The 20,631-nt window shown below is 42.8% G+C and overlaps 1 protein-coding gene across 1 annotated transcript in view; it reads right to left on the bottom strand.

The window, feature by feature from the left end:
- CDH23 (cadherin related 23) overlaps positions 1 to 20,631 on the bottom strand; it is a 1,839,731-nt gene that overhangs the window by 625,132 nt on the left and 1,193,968 nt on the right. Inside the window, exons 18-19 of the mRNA XM_069753216.1 lie at positions 12,451 to 12,523; positions 12,240 to 12,356 (exon numbers count right to left, since the gene is read on the bottom strand). Coding sequence (XP_069609317.1) covers positions 12,240 to 12,356; positions 12,451 to 12,523 — 190 coding nt within the window. The remainder of the gene's footprint in view (positions 1 to 12,239; positions 12,357 to 12,450; positions 12,524 to 20,631) is intronic.

The following is a 20,631-nucleotide window of genomic DNA, read 5'->3' as shown; positions in this document are numbered from 1 at the left end:
TTACGGACGCGGCGATACTAAATATGAGTACTTTTATTGTTTTTTTAATTTTGATAAAGAAATGTATTTATAGGAACTATAAATATATATATATATATATATATATTTTAGGATTTTTTTTTTATTTTTCTTACACATATGAATATTTTTTTTTACACTATAACATTGCCCCAGGAGGGCATCATGTTATTGTGTAAGATCGCTGATCTGACACTTTGCTGTTCACTGTGTCAGATCAGCGATCTGACATGCACTCCTAGAGGCTTCCTGGCGCCTGATCTGAGCAGGTGCTGTGAATCCACCTCCCTGCAGGACCCGGATGCAGCCCTGCGGCCATTTTATATCTGGGTCTGCTGCAGGGAGGAGGAGGTAAGAGACCCTCGCAGCAACGAGATCACATTGCGTTGCTCCGGGGGTCTCAGGGAAGCACGCAGGGAGCCCCCTCCCTGCACGATGCTTCATTATACCGCCGAAACACTGTGATCATGCTTGATCGCAGTGTGCTGGGGATTAATGTGCCGGGGGCTGTCCGTGACCGCTCCTGGCACATAGTGCTGGATGTCAGCTGCGATAGTCAGCTGACACGTAGCCGCGATCATCCACGCTTCCCCCGTGAGTGCGGCTGATCGCATATGACGTACTATCCCGTTGGTGGTCATACAGGCCCACCCCACCTTGACGGGATAGTATGTCTAATGTCAGAAAGGGGTTAATCTTTATTTTCAGTTTTGTGCTAATGATGTGCTTGTGCCCTAAGGCAGGCCTGGATGGGTTGTCTGCATGTGGTGCTCTGATTAGATATTCTTAATGCAGACTGCTTACAGGTCACTGATCCCTCTATGACCTGCCCCCTAGTTTGCATAATGAATATCTGTACTACATACGTAAAAAAAAAAAAACATCTGCAGGCAAAAAAAGCAATTTGAAAATCATTTGCTCAGTAGCTGCTATCGGTGTCTATAGCTGTGATCCGACAGCTGCTACTGCACATGTGTCATTTTACTGAAGAAGAAAAAAAATTACTCCTCCAAGATGAGCTAGCGCTATAGCAACTTGGAGATAGCTGAGAGCTCCTACTGCACAGGAGCAGGTGGCGCCATTTTGGAGATTTTATTTCCTTCTCCAGTAATATGGCGCATGCACAGTAGCAGCTAACGGATCACAGCTATAGACATCGATAGCAGCTACTGTGCAGGTGCGACGGGCACCATTTTCAAATGGATTTTTTTTACTCTAGCTGAATAACATGAATAAAATATATTCTTTGCACATAAAACATGTGATTTTGCTGCAGAGCAGGTGCCACGGCAGGCACCTACCTGCAGAAGGTTTATTTTTGTATGTATATACAGATATTCATTATGCAAACTAAGGGGCAAGCCACTGCCAGCAGTCTACATTATGAATATCTAACGTGATGCAGTGACCCATGTTACAGCCAGGGGGTGTGGTATGTGCGCCTCAGTATACACATGGAGGCGTATCTGTAATGGTGATAATGAAACAGTGTCCGGCATGATTGTAAATGGCCGGTATGTGTCACAGAGGGAGTCTGCGCTGTAAGCCTGTAGTATTGTTGATCTGGGACCTGTAGTTCCACAAGTATTTGAATAGTTAAAAAGGAGGCTTGCAGGGTTAGTCGGAGAGCTGGGCGGGACTTGCTAACCACACACACACCTCCCATCTATGGGGGTGGTTACTGGTACATAATGTGACCGGAGTTTGGGTCACAAGAGTGTATGGACCGGAATGGTCAGTGTGTAAAGTCCTGAATGGTCTGTGTTGGAATGTTCTGAAGTGGACTGGATTCCTGGAGGAACATGTTGAGGCCATGGACTGATAGCCTGTGTGTTAGAAGTGCCTGAGATTGGACTTCCTCAATAGTGCATGGAGAGGCTGTATCTGCAGCATCTGTGATGGCTACTATGTTGGAGAAGCTACAGTTCCATCTGCGGGTCTGGACTATCTGAAGTGCCCTGGTCACAAGAACGGTGATTCCAGTTTGGCACCTTCCCTGGGAACCAGTACTGGAGTTAGTGTGTGGAGCAGGAGCTCCTGTAAGGTCACTCCAGACAAAGGGGCTTGTGGGCAGAGAAGTATCTGCCATTGGAACAGGCTGTCAGTGCTTATGATGTTCTGTTGATGTAAATAATGAACTGTTCATGGTGCGGTTTATGATGTTAAATAAGCCAGAATAGACTGTTTTGTGAGAAAATGTGCTTTAATCCCGTTGCCAAGCGAGTGTCCCCAAACACACTCAGGGAGCGTTATCTCACATATGCTGCTAGACTGCGGGCAATGGTCCAGGAAGCACATGTGGAGGTGATTGCTGTAACTTGGCGGGGTTACGAAGTATGCTGTGGATTGGCGGGTCCATGAAGCTTACAAGCGTCTGACTGTAACTTGGCGGGGTTACTTTTATTATTATTATTTATTTATATAGCACCATTAATTCCATGGTGCTGTACATGAGAAAGGGGTTATATACAGGGTTATAGATATTGTTTACAGTAAACAGGTTTACAGTGACAGACTGGTACAGAGGGGAGAAGACCCTGTCCTTGCGGACTTACATTCTATGGGATAGTGGGGAAGAGACAGCAGGTAGGGGTGAGGCGGCGGCTCTGGCGGTGGTGAGGCAGTGGCTCTGGTGGTGGTGAGGCGGCAGCTCTGGCGGCGGTGAGGCGGCGGCTCTGGCGGTGGTGAGGCGGCAGCTCTGGCGGCGGTGAGGCAGCGGCGCGGTGGCTCTGGCGGTGGCTCTGGTGGCGGCTCTGGCGGCGGTGAGGTGGTGGTGAGGCGGCGGCTTGGTTATTGTAGGCTGTAGGCATTCCAGAAGAGATGGGTTTTCAGGTTCCGTCTGAAGGATGCGAGAGTGGTGGATAATCGGATGTGTTGAGGCATGGAATTCCAGAGGATGGGGGATATTCGGGAGAAATCTTGGAGGCGGTTGTGTGAGGAATGAATAAGTGTGGAGGAGAGTAGGAAGTCTTGGGAGGATCGAAGATTACGTGAGGGAAGATATTGGGAGATTAGTTCAGAGATATAGGGAGGGGACAGGTTGTGAATGGCTTTGAAGATCAGTGTTCGTAGTTTGAACTGGATTCGTTGGGGAATTTGGAGCCAGTGGAGGGATTTGCAGAGGGGAGAAGCAGGGGAGTAGTGAGGAGAGAAGTGGATTAGCCGGGCAGCAAAGTTGAGGACAGACTGGTGTGGTGCAAGAGAGTTAGCTGGGAAGCCACAGAGGAGGGTGTTGCAGTAATTGAGGCAGGAGATGATGAGAACATGCACAAGAGTTTTGGTAGATTGTGGGCTGAGGATGGAACGTATTCTGGCAATATTATTGAGTTGGAGGTGACAAGAGGTGGCAAGAGCTTGGAGGTGAGGTTTGAAGGACAGGGCAGAGTCGAGAATTACCCCGAGGCAGCGGATTTCAGGAGCGGGAGAGAGCGTGATGCCATTTACCATAATAGATAGATCAGGTAGGGGGGATACGTGAGGTGGGGGAAAGATGATGAATTCGGTTTTGTCTACATTGAGTTTAAGGAAGCGAGAGGTGAAGGAGGATATGGCTGACCGACACTTCGGGATTCTGGAGAGCAGGGAGGTGACATCTGGGCCAGAGAGGTAGATCAGAGTGTTGTCTGCATACAGGTGGTACTGGAAGCCATGAGACTTTGAGTTGTCCATGTCCAAGGTTATAGATGGAAAAAAGTAGGGGCCCTAGGACAGAGCCTTGAGGGACTCCAACAGAGTGAGGGCGGGATGAGGAGGTAGTGTGGGAGTGGGAAACGCTAAATGTGCGGTTGGAAAGGTATGAGGCAATCCAGGACAGGGCAAGGTCTTTGATGCCAAGGGAAGAGAGAATCTGTAGCAGTAGGCAGTGATTGACTGTGTCGAAAGCAGAGGACAGGTCAAGAAGGAGGAGGATGGAGAACTGTCTGTTAGCTTTGGATGTGACTAAGTCATTAGTAATTTTTGTCAGGGCAGTTTCGGTGGAGTGGTGGGGGCGAAAGCCAGATTGGTGGTTGTCAAGAAGAGAGATGAGCGGTAGGAGGAAAGTTGAGCATGGACATGCTGCTCAAGGAGTTTTGAAGCAAACGGGAGCAGTGATATGGGGCGATAGCTGGGCATAGCAGTTGGGTCAAGGTTAGTTTTTTTGAGGATAAGTGTGATGGTGGCATGTTTGAAGACAGAGGGGAAGGTACCAGAAGAGAGCGATAGGTTAAAGAGATGGGATAGAGCTGGAATGAGCGTGTTAGTGAGGTTGGGGAGCAGGTGGGAAGGGATGGGGTCAAGTGCACAGGTGGTGACTGGTGAGGTGTGATTTGGAAAAGAGGTGAGTAAGCTCTCCTTCAGTGATGTTTCAGAGGGAGGTTATTAGAGAAGGGCAGAGGTCTGGTATATGGAGTCGTTGGGGTGGTGGACAAGTAAAGGTTTGCCTTGTTTGGTCGATCTTGTTTTTGAAGTAGGTGGCAAAGTCCTCAGAAGAGATGAAGGGATTTGGAGGTGGCAGTGGTGGGCTGAGGAGAGAGTTAAATGTGCTGAACAGTTGTTTTGGGTTGTAGGATAATGAAGATACAAGGTTAGTGAAATAGGTCTGTTTAGCAGAGGTGAGGGCTAATTTAAAGTCAAGTGTAGCTTGTTTGAAAGCAGTGAAGTCGTCTGGCAGGCGTGTTTTCTTCCAACTCGGCTCCGTGACCCTGGATGCTTGTCGAAGTTTTTTTGTGAGATTGTTATGCCAGGGTTGCCTATTGGTTCATCGCACTCTGCCATGCATGAGAGGGGCGACTGAGTCTATGGCTGATGTGAGGGTGGAGTTATAGAAAGCAGTGGTGCTGTCCGTTTCATGGAGTGAAGATATGGAGGAAAGGGGTAGGAGAGAGTCTGATAGTCTGTGAATGTCTAGGTTTGTGAGGATTCTGAGAGGATGTGGTAATGGCTGGATCTGGGGGCAGGTGAGAAGGACAAGGATGAGAAGGTGAGTAGATGGTGGTCAGATAGGGGGAAGGGAGAGGTTGTGAGATTAGATAAGGAACAGAGGCGGGTGAAGATGAGGTCTAGTGTATGTACATCTGTGTGGGTAGCTGTGGAGGACCACAGGGTGAGTCCAAAGGATGAAGTAAGGGCCAGTAGTTTGGAGGCTGCTGGCTGGTGGGTGTCAGTAGGGATATTAAAGTCGCCCATGATGATGGTGGGGATGTCGGCAGAGAGAAAGTGAAGGAGCCAGGTGGAGAATTGGTCGATGAAGGCAGTGGCTGAGCCAGGTGATTGGTATATGACAGCCATTTGGAGATTGGAGGGAGCGTAAATACGGACCGAGTGAACCTCGAAAGAAGGGAGGATAAGGGAGGGTGGGGGTTGAATAGTGTATACTACTATGTGGGCAGTGCTATATACTACTATGTGGGCAGTGCTGTATACTACTGTGTGAGCTATCCTGTATACTACTGTGTGGGCACTTCTGTATACTACTATGTGGGCAGTGCTGTATACTGCTGTGTGGGCTCTGCTGTACACTACTGTGTGGGCTGTGCTATATACTACTATGTAGGCTCTGCTGTATACTACTATGTGGGCTATGCTATATACTACTGTGTGGGCTCTGCTATACTTCTATGTGGGCTCTGCTGTATACTACTGTGGGCAGTGCTGTATACTACTGTGTGGGCTGTGCTGTATACTACTGTGTGGGCTGTGCTGTATACTGCTAAGTGGGCTGTGCTGTATACTGCTATGTTGGCTGTGCTGTATACTGCTACGTGGGCTGTGTTATCTGCTATGCGGGTTGTGCTATATACTATGGGGGGTATATTATATTCTATGGGGGAGGCCGCGTTATATACTATGTGGCTGTTGTATACTATTGTGGGGGTATATTATATTCTATGGGGAAGGCTGTCTTATATACTATGAGGGGCTGCATTATATTCTATGGGGCTACATTATATATTATGGGGAGGCGGGATGTATTATATTCTATGGGGTGGCTGCATTATACTCTGGGGTGAATGCATTATATTCTGTAGGGTGGTGGCTGCATTATACTATATGTGGGCTGCATTATACTGTATTAAGGACTATGAGGAATACATTATACTATATGAAGAACTATGGGGTGCATTATACTATGGGAAGTAAATTGTACTACATGGATGACTATGGCGGTGCATTATACTATAAGGAGCACTATGAGGAGTGTATTATGCTATATGGAGGACTATGAGGAGTGTATTATGCTATATGGAGGACTGAGCAGTGTATTTTAATATATGGAGGACTATAGGGAGTGTATTATACTATGTGGAGGACTGTGGTGCACATTATAATATATGGAGGACTATGGGGTGTATTTTACTAAACAAGTAAAATGCTGCATATGCAGATGGTTTTTACTGGAACAAAAATCATTGTTCTCAGCAGCACATCGCCAGCGTAAACTGTAGATGTGCTGCTGATAACATGATACTGTATGGTGATCTGTTAGTGATCGTTCTGTCCCATTATTATTCCTCAGTGGGTGGAAAGAGGCCGAGAAACAAGCTTTGAACAAGTTCAGTATTGTCGATCAAACTCATGTAGCGGCCTGAGATCAGCGCTTGTAAATACAACCGAAATGCTTTTGTGTGATGTGCAATATGTTAGCATTTGGGGCCCCATTTTAAACTTTGCCTAGGCGTAGGGCCCCACTTTGCCTAAAACCGGCCCTGCCTACAAGTGTACAAAGATATTATACAGTCACCATGTGACAAGTGGACCTGTGTGACTTCAAATGCCAGGGCTGAATTTTAGTCCTAGTCTGGCCCTGAGTGGTAGTTACCCAAAAAGGGGCAGAGCCTCCTGAAATTAATGGGGTGGTACAGACATACTGTTGAAGATTGAAGAAAATGTGGCACTCACCCTTTTGCAGTGGAGTCGTTATCTTTATTGTACCATAAAGGTTTCAACAAACAAGATCCATGGGAGTGGCAGATGTTCAGAGGGATGCGGGGGAAAGGAAAGTGAACGACGGCTGTTTTCTCATGGATCTTTATGTTGAAACCTTTATGGTACAATAAAGATAACGACTCCATTGCAAAAGGGTGAGTGCCGCATTTTCTTCAGTTTTCATATTTTACTTACTGCTGTCATAATGCTGAGCACCAAATACCCGTAATTTTGCAAAGATGCATGCCAATTATCAAACAGATATGCAACACAACAGTGCAAACTGCCCTGGTGCCGTTCATTCATCCCTCTTCGTATGGATACAGACATGCAGTTGCCTGGACATCAACCCCACAAATACAGTTATATTAAAAAGTTTGGGCACCCCTATTAATCTTAAGCTTAATGTTTTATAAAAATTGTTTTTTTGCAACAGCTATTTCAGTTTCATATATCTAATAACTGTTGGACAGAGTAATGTTTCTGCCTTGAAATGAGGTAACAGAAAATGTGCAATCTGCATTCAAACAAAATTTGACAGGTGCATAAGTATGGGCACCCCACCAGAAAAGTGACGTTAATATTTAGTAGATCCTCCTTTTGCAAAAATAACAGCCTCTAGTCTCTTCCTGTAGCTTTTAATGAGTTTCTGGATCCTGGATGAAGGTATTTTTCACCATTCCTCTTTACAAAACAATTCCAGCTCAGTTAAGTTTGATGGTCGCCGAGCATGGACAGCCCTCTTCAAATGATCCCACAGATGTTCAATGATATTCAGGTCTGGGGACTGGGATGGCCATTCCAGAACAGTGTAATTGTTCCTCTGCATGAATGCCTGAATAGATTTGGAGCAGTGTTTTGGATCATTGTCTTGCTGAAAGATCCATCTCCTGTGTAACTTCAACTTTGTTACTGATTCATGAACATTATTGTCAAGAAACTGCTGATACTGAGAGGAATCCATGCGTCCCTCAACTTTAACAAGATTCCCGATGCCGGCATTGGCCACACAGCCCCAAAGCATGATTTAACCTCCATCAAATTTTACTGTTGGTAGCAAGTGTTTTTCTTGGAATGCTGTGTTTTTTGGCCGCTATGCATAACGCCTTTTTGTATGACCAAACAACTCAATCTTGGCTTCATCAGTCCACAGGACCTTCTTCCAAAAAGAAATTGGCTTCTCCAAATTTGCTTTTGCATACCTCAGCCGACTCTGTTTGTGGCGTGCTTGCAGAAACGGCTTCTTTCACATCACTCTCCCATACAGCTTCTCCTTGTGCAAAGTGTGTTGCATAGTTGATTGATGCACAGTGACACCATCTGCAGCAAGTTGATGCTGCAGCTCTCTGGAGGTGGTCTGAGGATTGTCCTTGACTGATCTCACCATTCTTCTTCTCTGCCTTTCTGATGTTTTTCTTGGCCTGCCACTTCTGACCTTAACAAGAACTGTACCTGTGTGCTTCCATTTCCATACTATGTTCCTCACAGTGGAAATTGACAGGTTAAATCAGAGATTTAACCTGTCAATTTCCACTGTGAGGAACATAGTATGGAAATGGAAGCACACAGGTACAGTTCTTGTTAAGGTCAGAAGTGGCAGGCCAAGAAAAACATCAGACAGACAGCTTTTTGTATCCTTCCCCTGAACAACTATGTTGAATAATCTTTGTTTTCAGATCATTAGACAGTTGTTTTGAGGAGCCCATGATGCCACTCTTCAGAGGAGATTCAAACAGGAGAACAACTTGCAAGTGGTCACTTTAAGTAGCTTTTCTCATGATTGCACACACCTGGCTATGAAGTTCAAAGCTCAATGAGGTTAGAAAACCAAAAAAAAGTGCTTTAGTAAGTCAGTAAAAAGTAGGTAGGAGTATTTAAAACAAGAAAATGATAAGGGTGAAACATACTTATGCACCTGTCAAATTTTGTTTGAATGCAGATTGCACATTTTCTGTTAGTACAATAAACCTCATTTCAAGGCAGAAACATTACTGTGTCCAACAGTTATTAGATATATGAAACTGAAATAGCTGTTGCAAAGAAAAAACAATTTTTATAAAACACTAGATTGTGGCCCGATTCTAACGCATCGGGTATTCTAGAATATGCATGTCCCCGTAGTATATGGACAATGATGATTCCAGAATTCGCGGCAGACTGTGTCCATCGCTGATTGATCGAGGCAACCTTTATGACATCATCGTCGCTATGGCAACCATTATGACATCATCGTCGCTGTGCCCGTTGCTGATTGGTCGAGGCCTGGCGGCCTCGACCAATCAGAGACGCGGGATTTCTACATCGATACTGTGCCCGTCGCTGATTGGTCGATGCCGCCAGGCCTCGACCAATCAGTGACGTGGGATTTCCAGGACAGACAGACAGACAGACAGACGGAAAAACCCTTAGACAATTATATATATAGATTAAGCTTAAGATTAATAGGGGTGCCCAAACGTTTTCATATAACTGTATGAAGCTCACTTGCCACCACCACAGGGCAAATGGTAAAAGCTGGGCAAAGCACCAAAATTGATGAATCTAATAGATTCACCTTTTCTGGGGCGTCTGTGGGCTGCTAATTTCAGGTTGGAGGGGGCAATATCCATGACTCCTTACCAGCCTGGGAATACCAGCTTTAGCTTGGCTGGTTGTCATTATTCATTTAAATAATTAAAAAATATGGTGTTTGAACCCCTCTATTCTTCATAACCATCCTTGCTGAAGTTGACAGCTGAAGGTTGCAGCTGTCAGGTTTGCCTGGCTAGTTATCAAAAATACAGGGGACCTCCACATTTTTTTTTAAATTTATGTACCTTTAGCGCAGCCTGCAGCTGATTGCAGCGTAAGCAGGGGACCATGATGTGGGCTGTCTTCACTTCAGCACCAGGCAATGGAGAACAGCGCGAACAGTACTGCTAATTCCTAGTTGCCTGTAAGGGTCACACTGATGACACAGGGATGTCATCCATGTGTCATCGGTGTAGTGTGTCATCAGTGTGCACATGTGGGGGACATTTTGCGGCCCATTCTGCTACTGGAAATACTGATGTCTGAAAGAGCGAGCCCTTAGTGAACTCGGTCATTTAAAGAACTTTGGCTGACTTTTGCTGATTTTTAGGAAAAATGCTCGGGAATCCGAACACGAATCCAAATGAGCTATGTTCATTCTGAATTTGAGATCAGTGAACTTTTTCCGCACAACTTCGCTCATCACTAGTGGAAAGAAGGATCAGGCAAACTAAATTTCAGCACTCTTTTGTTTTCAAGGCAAATAAGCTACTGCCAGATATGTTTGGCATTGGCTCTCTCCTTTATCCCTGTTGAAAATAAATAAAAGCTCAACTGAGCCAGAAGTTGAAGTGTAAGAGGATGTCAAAAGGGAAAACTGTCAAAGGAAGAGTGATCTCACTTGTATCTTAACGTCTCCTATTGATAGGAAATTACTTACTTTTCTCTAAAAAAAATGCCCACCTTAGGCTTTTTCATGTGGATTTCAGCACGTATTCTATACCAAAATCTCCAAAAGAAATAGTCATAGACTGCTTACCATTGTTTTAAATATGAGATCTGGATTGCTGTTCAAATATCTATAGCTTTTTCCAGTTGGCAGGTAGATTTCAAACACCCTTCAATACCTGGGATCTGCAGCAGGTAGCCACATATGAAATAGCCCCATTGACTACGACTCATCCATGTGTGGATTCTGGCAGTTAAATCTTGAAATCCACAACAGAAACTTGGGTCAACTTCAGATTTTTGCTGCAAATTCTGCTAAAAATACTGATTGGATTTTATATAAAAAACACTCCATGTGGATTTATCCTTTGAAGTGATAAAGCGTGTTTAATCACGAGTGAATCTGGATCTGGATGCTTTAAAAAAATACTTTGATTAAAACTATTTCTGAGCAGTAAGAGTTTGACTAATTTTCAACTCCCACGAAAAGTACTTATGTCTTTACAAGGCATCAGCTGGACACGTCTAAGCAGAGTGAACTCTCTGTAGCTTTCCATTATAGCTTCTCAAGCAGCTGAAAGGACTTAAACAAGTGTAAAGACTGCATAATCAGCTGGTGCCTATTCTAAAAGTTAAAATTACTGCCAACAATATTTTTCGGCTCAAAGACTGATTTTAACAATAACTTCCATCATTAACAAGTCATTAATTCACAACTTAGATAGCCTTAAAGGGAGATTTTCAGATTTCCTAATTAAAGTCATGACAACTGAACTACAGATTACATGACTGAAATAAAGTTATAAAACTGTCTAAGGAAGAGTGTCATTAAAATATCTTTCTACTGAAATCCCTAAATTGGTAATGTGCCCAACAAATGTAAGCTAGAACGGAAGTTACTTCCTCCAATAAAGCATTAGACGTTGATCATACCAAGAAGAGAATAAACATTTATTTATCCCAAAATTTGCAACATTTCTATAATAGTTAATATAGTTAAAGGATTTTCACTTTAAAAATAAAATATGCTATGGGCCCAATTCTCTGTTCCACTTGTACATGTTCGGTTGCATTTTTTATCGTATTTTGATTTCACTCAAATTCTTCATTGCATTTACCGGTTCTTTTTTATGTGTTTCCTCTTATTTATCAAAATGGGTGTATTTTTTGTTGTCTAAATATTTGCAAACAATTCATTAATTGTGACTAGAGATGGGCGAACCCAAACAGTAAAGTTCGGGGTCCGAACCGAACACCTACTTGTTGGGCATGGGCCCTGAACACGGACTTCTCCCGGAAGTCCGTGTTACTGTTCGGATTCAGAATGCCAAACACTGGGTGTTTCTTGCGCTGTCTTTCGGTCACATCTGACAGATTGGGAAATGCAGATTTCTGGCCGGCGGCAATAATCTTACCGTTGATCAAAGGCAATGATTGTTATGCAGATGACAGGGCTGCAAACAATGGATGATTCATCTGAATGGGGTTCGGGTTCTATTCTAGTACCCAATCTGAACTTTTTTTAACTGTTTGGATGAACTCACCGGACTCGAACATCCAGGGGTTCGCCCATCACTAATTGTAACTTTTTAAAAAGTCAGAATTTTTTGGAACAAATGTAGTACAGTACTTCACCCTATGTTAATGTTATGGATTACTGAATTTTTTGCACAAATTCTTGGAAAATTTTAAAGGAGCATGTGACATTTTGCTAAATTATCTAAGGTACTAATCAACCATGCATACCATTTTGAAGAAATTGGCGCAAGAAAAGTCACCAAAACAACACGACAAAAAGAACCCAAAGCTTAATAACTGAAATGATAAATTGGGCCCTATGTCTCAATAAGCATCACCTGAACGGGCATTGATCCGAAACTGAGGTGAACCATCCAATGAGTATATGATAGACTCCTGGCCAAATTCTCTGGATCGATCCAAATCTGTAGCATTCAAAAACAGCACAGTAGCACCTAAGGAACAATAGTGAAAAGGAAAAATAACTATTGCATCTTCTAAATATACAAGCACAAATTAAGAGATTCAAGGCTGGGATTAATGTTTTACCTGCCATAATGTTTTCCATTACTGTAATGACATAAGACGGTTGGCTAAATGTGGGAGGATTGTCATTTTCATCCTGGAAAAGAGGGAAAAAAAGTTAATTTAGCTTAGAGAAAACCCGGAATCTGTAGGTAACAAATCAACACATTATTTTTTAACAAGTTACATTGTATTTGTATTGTATTGTGTTTGATTTGGGAGAATTGATAAAAGTGACACAACATTACTAACCTAGAGAAAACTGATCACTAAAATAAAAAGGCAGAAGCCATCGGCAAGGCACTGTCAATCATTGGCTTTCTTAGCACTTTGACCTTAATGATCAAAATTCAGTGTGTAGTTTTAGTCGCAAAAAGTATAGGAAATATTGTATGTAGTCTACTTGACTTGTTAGGTTATGTGTACCCAATTGCCCTGAATCATCAATACTGGTGTTCTTAAAGCTGGTCTTGATGAAGGGGCATGCTGCAGTCAAACATTCCTGATTCGTGAAGAGGTGCACACCTTTTCATAAATCTGGAGAGTCCAATGAGTGGTGTACGCTTCCTTGCTCTATGCCAGATATCTCACTCCAGTCAGCTACTGGAATGAGATTTCCAGAATAGGGAACACCACAGCTCATCATGAATTAGATGGGCACACCCCGCACTGTGCCACCATCCCACTGTATGTCTGTCCATTTCGGCAGAGCTGGGAGAAACTGGAGTGAAGATGCCAAAAGTCAATACATTTTGAAACTTTTCAAAACTCCTATGCCAATGTCTTTTTCCGGCAGATATGCTCCATTTCCTGACTATAAGAGGGCTAAAGAAGCACTTAATTAGATGTGGAGAATCTGTGGCAGAAACGCATAAAAAACGCATGTAATCTGCACCTAAGTATATCAATAAATATTTTGCCAAAGCCAAATACAAGGAAGTTTCACAAACAAAACAGCTTCATTTAAAACATGACAGAACAAAAAGACAAAAAAGCAGCATAAAAATTGCAATAAAAATGCATGTTAAAAAAGGCACACAAAAATGCAATGAAAACCCGCAGGAAACCTAACTTAAATAATAGGCGCAGAAATGGTGCCGAAATTCTGCACTGTCAAAAACTTAACAAAAGCTCATCGTGTAAGCGTAGCCTCAATCTGAACATTTCTGCAGTTTGCATGAGTTAAATTAGTGCATGAAGATAAGTCTGCACATTAGGGCATTAATTTAGAATAGCAACTAGTGTAAAGAACATGACATATTATTATTACTATTATTTTGAGAGCACCATTAATTCCCAAAACACAAATAGAAATTACAGTGAACAAGCTAATAATGAGACTGGTACAGAGGGGAGAGGACTCTGCCCTTGCGGCCTTACATGCTACAGGATAATGGGGAAGGAGACAGTAGGTTTAGGTTTTTTTATCAGCTCCAGTATTGGTAATGCAGAATCTTTGGTAGTGATATGGTGGCAGCAGGGTCATTGCAGGCTTCAAGATGTTCTGAAGAGATGTTTTCAAGTTCTGGTTGAAAGTTCTGAATGTAGGAGATAATCAGATGTGCTGAGGCACAGAATTCCAGAGGATGGGGCATACTAGGGAGAAGTCTTGGAGGCAATTGGATGAGGAATGTATGATTATGGAGGAGAGAATTAGGTCTTGGAAAGACTGAAGATTACATGGTGGGAGATATCAGGAGATTAGTTCAGAGATATATGGAGAGACAGGTTATAGATGGCTTTGTTGGTCAGTGTTAGTAGCTTTAAGCAGATAAGTTGTGGAACTAGGAGCCAATCAAGTGGAGGAGTAATGAGGAGAAATGAGATGGATTAGTCAGGCAGCAAAGTTAAGGATAGACTGGAGAGGTGCAAGAGTGTTAGCGGAAAGACCACAGAAGAGGATATTGTTGTAGTCAAGGCGGGAGATGATGAATGCACACACTGTTATATTAGCAGACTGATGGTTGAGGAAAAGATGAATTCTGGAAATATTTTTGATTTGGAGGCAGCAGGAGGTGGTGAGAGCTTGGATGTGTGGTTTGAAGGACAAGGCAGAGTCGAGGGATACTCCAAGGCAACGGACTTCAAGTACAGGGGAAAACTTGATTAAATTTAGTCATTTATTGTGATAAATTGATCAGGTAGCAGGGGTGGACATACCGCCAGTGCGGCCAGAGGTGGTGGGGAGTCCCTGCAAGGTGGCTAATAATCAGGGCAATCTGGTCCCGAGGCTCCGGGTGGCCCATTGCCAGATTGCTCTCATGTGCGGTGGACAGGGAGCAAAAATGAGGAGAAAATGAAAAATCATATAGGAGTCCAATAAAAGATACAATTACACTAATTTAACCCCTTATTGACCGCCAATACGTCTTTTAAGTAACCTGAGATATAAGAGAATAGCATCCCCATACAGGTGACAATCCAGCAGCTGTCGGCTGTCCGCTATAACTGACAACTTTCTGCATCAGCCACGATCAGTGTTGTCACCGTCCATATTTGTTCAACCCCTTAGATGCTGCTGTCAATAGTGACTACATCATATAAATGGTTAACAGAGTGTGGGGGCTTCCTCTTTATCCTAATTGGTGCCCTCAGATCATCATTTTGCGGTCCTAATGTATGCCATGGCAATTCATGACCAAATAGCGGCCTTAGAGTCTGGCGGCTGTTGTAACCTGTTCAGAAGCTAGCGGCATTTAGGTGGTAAAAATGCACATTTTCATTTCTGTCATGCCACTTTCTATTAATTCCTGAAAATCATCTGAAGGGTTAATAAACTACCTGACTGCAATTTTCAATATGTCAGGGGGTGCTGTTTTTAAAATGGTATAAGTTTTCGGGGTTTCCCAATACCAATATATGGGACCCGTAAAGGCACTTCAAACATGGATAGGTCCCTAAAAAAAATAAATTTTGGAAACTTCCTTGAAAACATGTAAAATTACTGCTACATTTTTAAACCTCCTAAAATGCTAACAAAATAAAAGAACGTTTTACAAATAGTGCTGATATAAACCAGACATGTGAGAAATGTTATTAATTAATGTTTTGCTGTGGTATGATTATCTGGATTAAATGGATAATTGAAAATTGCTAATTTTTTTACATTTTTCACAAAATTCTGATACTTTTTATAAAAAACACAAAACATATCAACCTAAATGTATAATTATCATAAAGTATAATGTGCCATGAAAAAAACAATCTCAAAATCACTGGGATTTGTGGAAGCGTTCCAGAGTTATTACCACATAAAGTGAAACTGGTCAGATTTCAACAATTTGGCTCTGTCACTAAGGGGTTAAAACCCATCAACAGGTGGTACATACACACCACAAAACAACACACTGTGAAAAAAAACCAGACTATCTTGGTGTGTACTAGGACCCACATCATACTTTATCAAGACACATCATGCGATATCGGGCCTCCTGATGAGCAGGAAGGGCGAAACGCGTTGAGGCAATGGAAAGCGGGTGGCAGTTTCTACTGATGAGTACATTGATATCCAAATATATATCATGACACTTTACTATATAAGAGATGTCAGTCCCCATTGATCTGTATATATTGGGCTAGGCTTTCATTTGTCTATCAGTGTTTATCCTGTGTTGCAAATACACTGTGGTTGAGGGATTGAATCATGTGCATTGATATATCTATATGAGTCCATACTTGATCGTATATGGACTTATCTTGAGAATTATGGTACTCGGATATCAATGAATGCCACCAATGCTATATGTGCACTTGTATGTTTGTAACTACAGTACCTTGGAGTATAGGGTCTCCTTAGCTATAGGTGTGGCCTATGTTTAGTATCAGGTGTTCCTTTATTGTTCAAAAGAAGAAAACACAGCTTCACCAAATCCGTGAAAAACAGTTTTCTTTATTCACAAACTTAAATATGGAGGATACAAACTTCAGCACAAACCATATGGGTGCGAATCTCAATGCATTTCTGGAGACTAAGCTCCCTTAATCATGATTGGTCAGAGGGCAATTGGTGGAGAGGGCAATGATGGGGTTGGTGAGGGAGAACAATTGTAATGAAATGGAAGGTGGCGGAGGATGTTCAGTACCTGATAATGTCTTCTCCCACCCCCAAATTCATTATTATGCTATCAAGTACTTTTAATGAATCATGAAGGGAAATAGGACAGGAACTAAAGGTACCGTCACATTTAGCGACGCTGCAGCGATCTAGACAACTATCCGATCGCTGCAGCGTCACTGTGTGGTCACTGGAGAGCTGTCACACAGACAGCTCTCCAGCGACCAACTATGCGAAGTCCCCTGGTAACCAGGGTAAACATCGGGTTACTAAGCGCAGGGCCGCGCTTAGTAACCCGATGTTTACCCTGGTTACCAGCGTAAACGTAAAAAAAAAAACACTACATACTTACATTCCGCTGTCTGTCCCCCGGCGTTCTGCTTTCCTGCACTGACTGTGAGCGCCGGCTGGCCGTAAAGCACAGCGGTGACGTCACCGCTGTAATCTGCATTACGGCTGGCCGGCGCTGACAGTGCAGAGAAGCAGAACGCCGGGGGACGCGACAGACACCGGAATGTAAGTATGTAGTGTTTGTTTTTTTTTACATTTACACTGGTAATCAGGGTAAACATCAGGTTACTAAGCGCGGCCCTGCACTTAGTAACCCGATGTTTACCCTGTTTTACCAGTGAAGACATCGCTGAATCAGCATCACACACGCCGATTCAGCGATGTCTGCGGGAGGTCCAGCGACGAAATAAAGTTCTGGACTTTCTGCTCCGACCAACGATGTCACAGCTGGATCCAGATCGCTGCTGCATGTCAAACAACGATATCGCTAGCCAGGACGCTGCAACGTCACGGATCGCTAGCAATATCGTTGTTAAGTTGGCCAGTGTGACGGTACCTTTAGGCTATGTGCACATGTTTAAGATTAGCAGGAGAAAATTCTGCTGCATAGCCTAATGTGTTGGCAGGAAGAATGCTGGGTGAAACAAATTTCTTTTTTACACTGTTTTTGTCATGATTTTGTTACTTATTTTCCCCGACTCTTTAGTATGGGTGAAATAAGCTGCAAGAATTGTCATTATGCAGATTTTAATGTATTATGACAATCTGACTGTTTATTGATTTTTTTGGCTTGCTTTGCCCTCTTGCTAAGACCTAGCTTTGTAACCTGTCTCCCTGGCACCTTTCTTCACTGGCCAGCAGCCCCTCCATAGATGTAACCCAGGTTACCGTGCCTAAGTCTAAATCCATTTATAGGGTTTAAAGGGTAAAGGTCAGGGTCCACTGGTGTCTGCTAAATGGAGTGACTTGTGCAAAGCTTCTCTGTGGAAACCATGATAAAGGGTTTCAGGCTATGAACAAAGCTTCATTTACCATTTCCTGACATGCCCCGTACATATACTGCTCTGCAGGAGCTGCGTTCCGGCAAAGAGAAGTATATATGCGACGTATTGTTCCCGTGGCCTCACACTGAACGCCGTGGTGATGGGGTGCGGGTGTCAGCTCTATGTGACAGCTGAAAATCTACAGCAACGCCCACAATCAGTGCTAGCAATGATCACGGGCATTTAGCCCATCTGAAGCTGCTGTCAATACCGACAGTGACATAAAGGAGATTGCACAGGGTGGGGGCTCCCTGCGTGCTTTCATCAGCACAACGCAATGCAATTGCGATATACTGATGGTCTCTATGGAGACCCCGGCCTCAAGATAGCCGCTGGGCCCTTCAGGGAAGGTGGCTTGTTCGTGATTGCTCAAAGCAGGTGCTGATATACCTTTTTCCCTGCCAGTCAGATGCTGATCTGAAGCTCTGCAGTGCAGAAGCATTGCAAAGAATCAGATCAACGATCTGTTACTGAAGAATGATGTTCCTTCCTGGGGCAATGTAAAAAAAAGTTATTCAAAAACGTAAAAAATATCTTAAAAAAATCCCCAAAGAACAAAAAATAAGAAAAAAAAATATGATTCCAATAAATACATTTATTGATGTAAGAAAAAAAAAAGGACACATATTTGGTATCTGCATCGGAATGATCTGCTCTTTAAAACTGTCCCACCAGTTAACCCCTTCAGTGAACACCAAAAAAAAGGCAAAAAACAATGCTTTATTATCATACTGCAGAACAAAGAGCGCAATAAAAAAAACCAAATGTAACTAAAAATGGTACCACTGAAAACGACATCTTATCCAGCAAAAAAAAGCCACCATACAGCTACATCAGCAGAAAAATAAAAATGTTATAGCTCTCAGAATAAAGCAATGCAATAATATTTTTTTTATATATATATATAAAATAGTGTTTATTGTGTAAAAGTGCCAAACATAAAAAATATATAAATGGGGTATTGCTGTAATCATATTGACCAAAAGAATAAAGCTGCCTTATCAATTTTACCACATGCAGAACGGTATAAAAAAAAAAACAATTGATTTGCTGGTTTTTGTTCATTCTGCCTCCCAAAAATCAAAATAGAAAGCAATCAAAGCATGTCATGTGTCTGAAAATGGTAATAATAAAAACGTCATCTCATCCTGCAAAAAAACAAGTCATCACATGACTCTGTCGGCCGAAATATGGAAAAATTATAGCTCTCAAAATATGGGGGTGCAAAAACTTGTTTTTGCAATAAAAAGCATCTTTTAGGCTACGTTCACATTTGCGTTGTTATGTGCTGCGTCAGCGAAACGCGTTTTGTGACGCATGCGTTCATTTTTATAGCGCAAAAAAATGCAACAAGCAGCGTCCTCTGCGCCCTGACGCTTGTGCCCAAAAAACGCATGCATCACAAAACGCAACAAAACGCATGTCCATGCACCCCCCATGTTATATATAGGGGCGCATGTCGCATGCATCACCGCGGTTGCGCCCGACGCACCGCAAATGTGAACGTAGCCTTAGTGTGTGACAGCAGCCAAATATAAAAGCCCAATATAAATCTGGTATCACTATAATCACATCAACTCAAAAAATAATGTTGTCCAATCACTTATACCATACGATGAATGGCATAAAAAATAAATAAAAACAATTCTTCACTTGCTGTTGATTTTTTCATTCTGCCTCTCAAAGATCTCCGCTCATATTTATCCTGCGCTCTGCACTGAGCGCTTACATCGGGGCTTCCGTGTAAAATCTTTGAAATACGTGATTCAGTCGGAACCTCTGGCAGAAGATTCCCTATAATGAGGCAGATGGGGCACTGTGGATGCCATAGGACCTGTAACCCGATGGTACCCATCTTTTTAGGCGAGCATAAAAGTGCGGTCGACCACAGTTTTGTGCACTTCTAGAAAGAAGGACAACGCTGAACAGAGACCAGATGGAGCCCAGAGTAACTGTGCTGCCTCACTGTAGTGAATGGATCACTCGGGGGTTTCATTTGAATCACGTCACTTGGAGATTTAGATGGAAACCCCAAAGTAAGTGCTCAGCATAGAGTGCTGCATAAATTTGACTCTAAATGTTTTGTAAAATGTTCCCAATAAAAGCTTCAACTCAATCCACAAAAAAGCAATTCCCCACTCAGGTCCTTCATCGGTTAACAGAAATATAGAGGGTTTCCATGTAACTGGAATCACAAAGGCTCTGAAAAAGCTAAATGGCTCCTCACCCCTTAAAAGAAATTCAACAAATTCTGCACTTCCAAATCTAAATGCTCCCTTACTTGTGAGCCCCAGTGTGTCTAAACCGCATGTAGTGCACACATTTTTTACATTTCTGTAGTGAAGAGAGCCAGGCTAATATATGGGTGCATGTCTCCAGAAGCACGGGCTAGTTACTACACTGTGCTGTTACTACAGCAAACTGGTTACTAGAATGTCAGTTTGCAAGTTTCACTCAGCAACAACCACTGCTGCTTGTTTCTGGAAAACACCCATGGAGTCAAAATCATCACTACACCTGTAGATACCCAAGGTCACTTCTGCTTTTCTAGTGCTCAGGGGCACTGTATATGGAGTCCGCAAACTACCGTATTCTAGGAAAATCTGCGCTCCAGGAGGAAAATAGCGCTCCGACCCTCCCAAGTCTCTCCGCATGGCTAAGCAGTACTATACAGCCACATATATGGTATTTCTACATTCAGCAGAAATTGTGGGACAAATTTTGGTGCCCTCTTTTTTACCCATTTTCCAGTATGAAAATGGAAAATTTTGGACTAACACACAATTTTGCTGGTAAAAATGTAATTATTGTTTTTTC

This window comes from Ranitomeya imitator, chromosome 2, assembly GCF_032444005.1.
Source record: "Ranitomeya imitator isolate aRanImi1 chromosome 2, aRanImi1.pri, whole genome shotgun sequence".
Classification (NCBI taxonomy): domain Eukaryota; kingdom Metazoa; phylum Chordata; class Amphibia; order Anura; family Dendrobatidae; genus Ranitomeya; species Ranitomeya imitator.
This window is presented reverse-complemented; position numbering and strand designations above follow the sequence as displayed.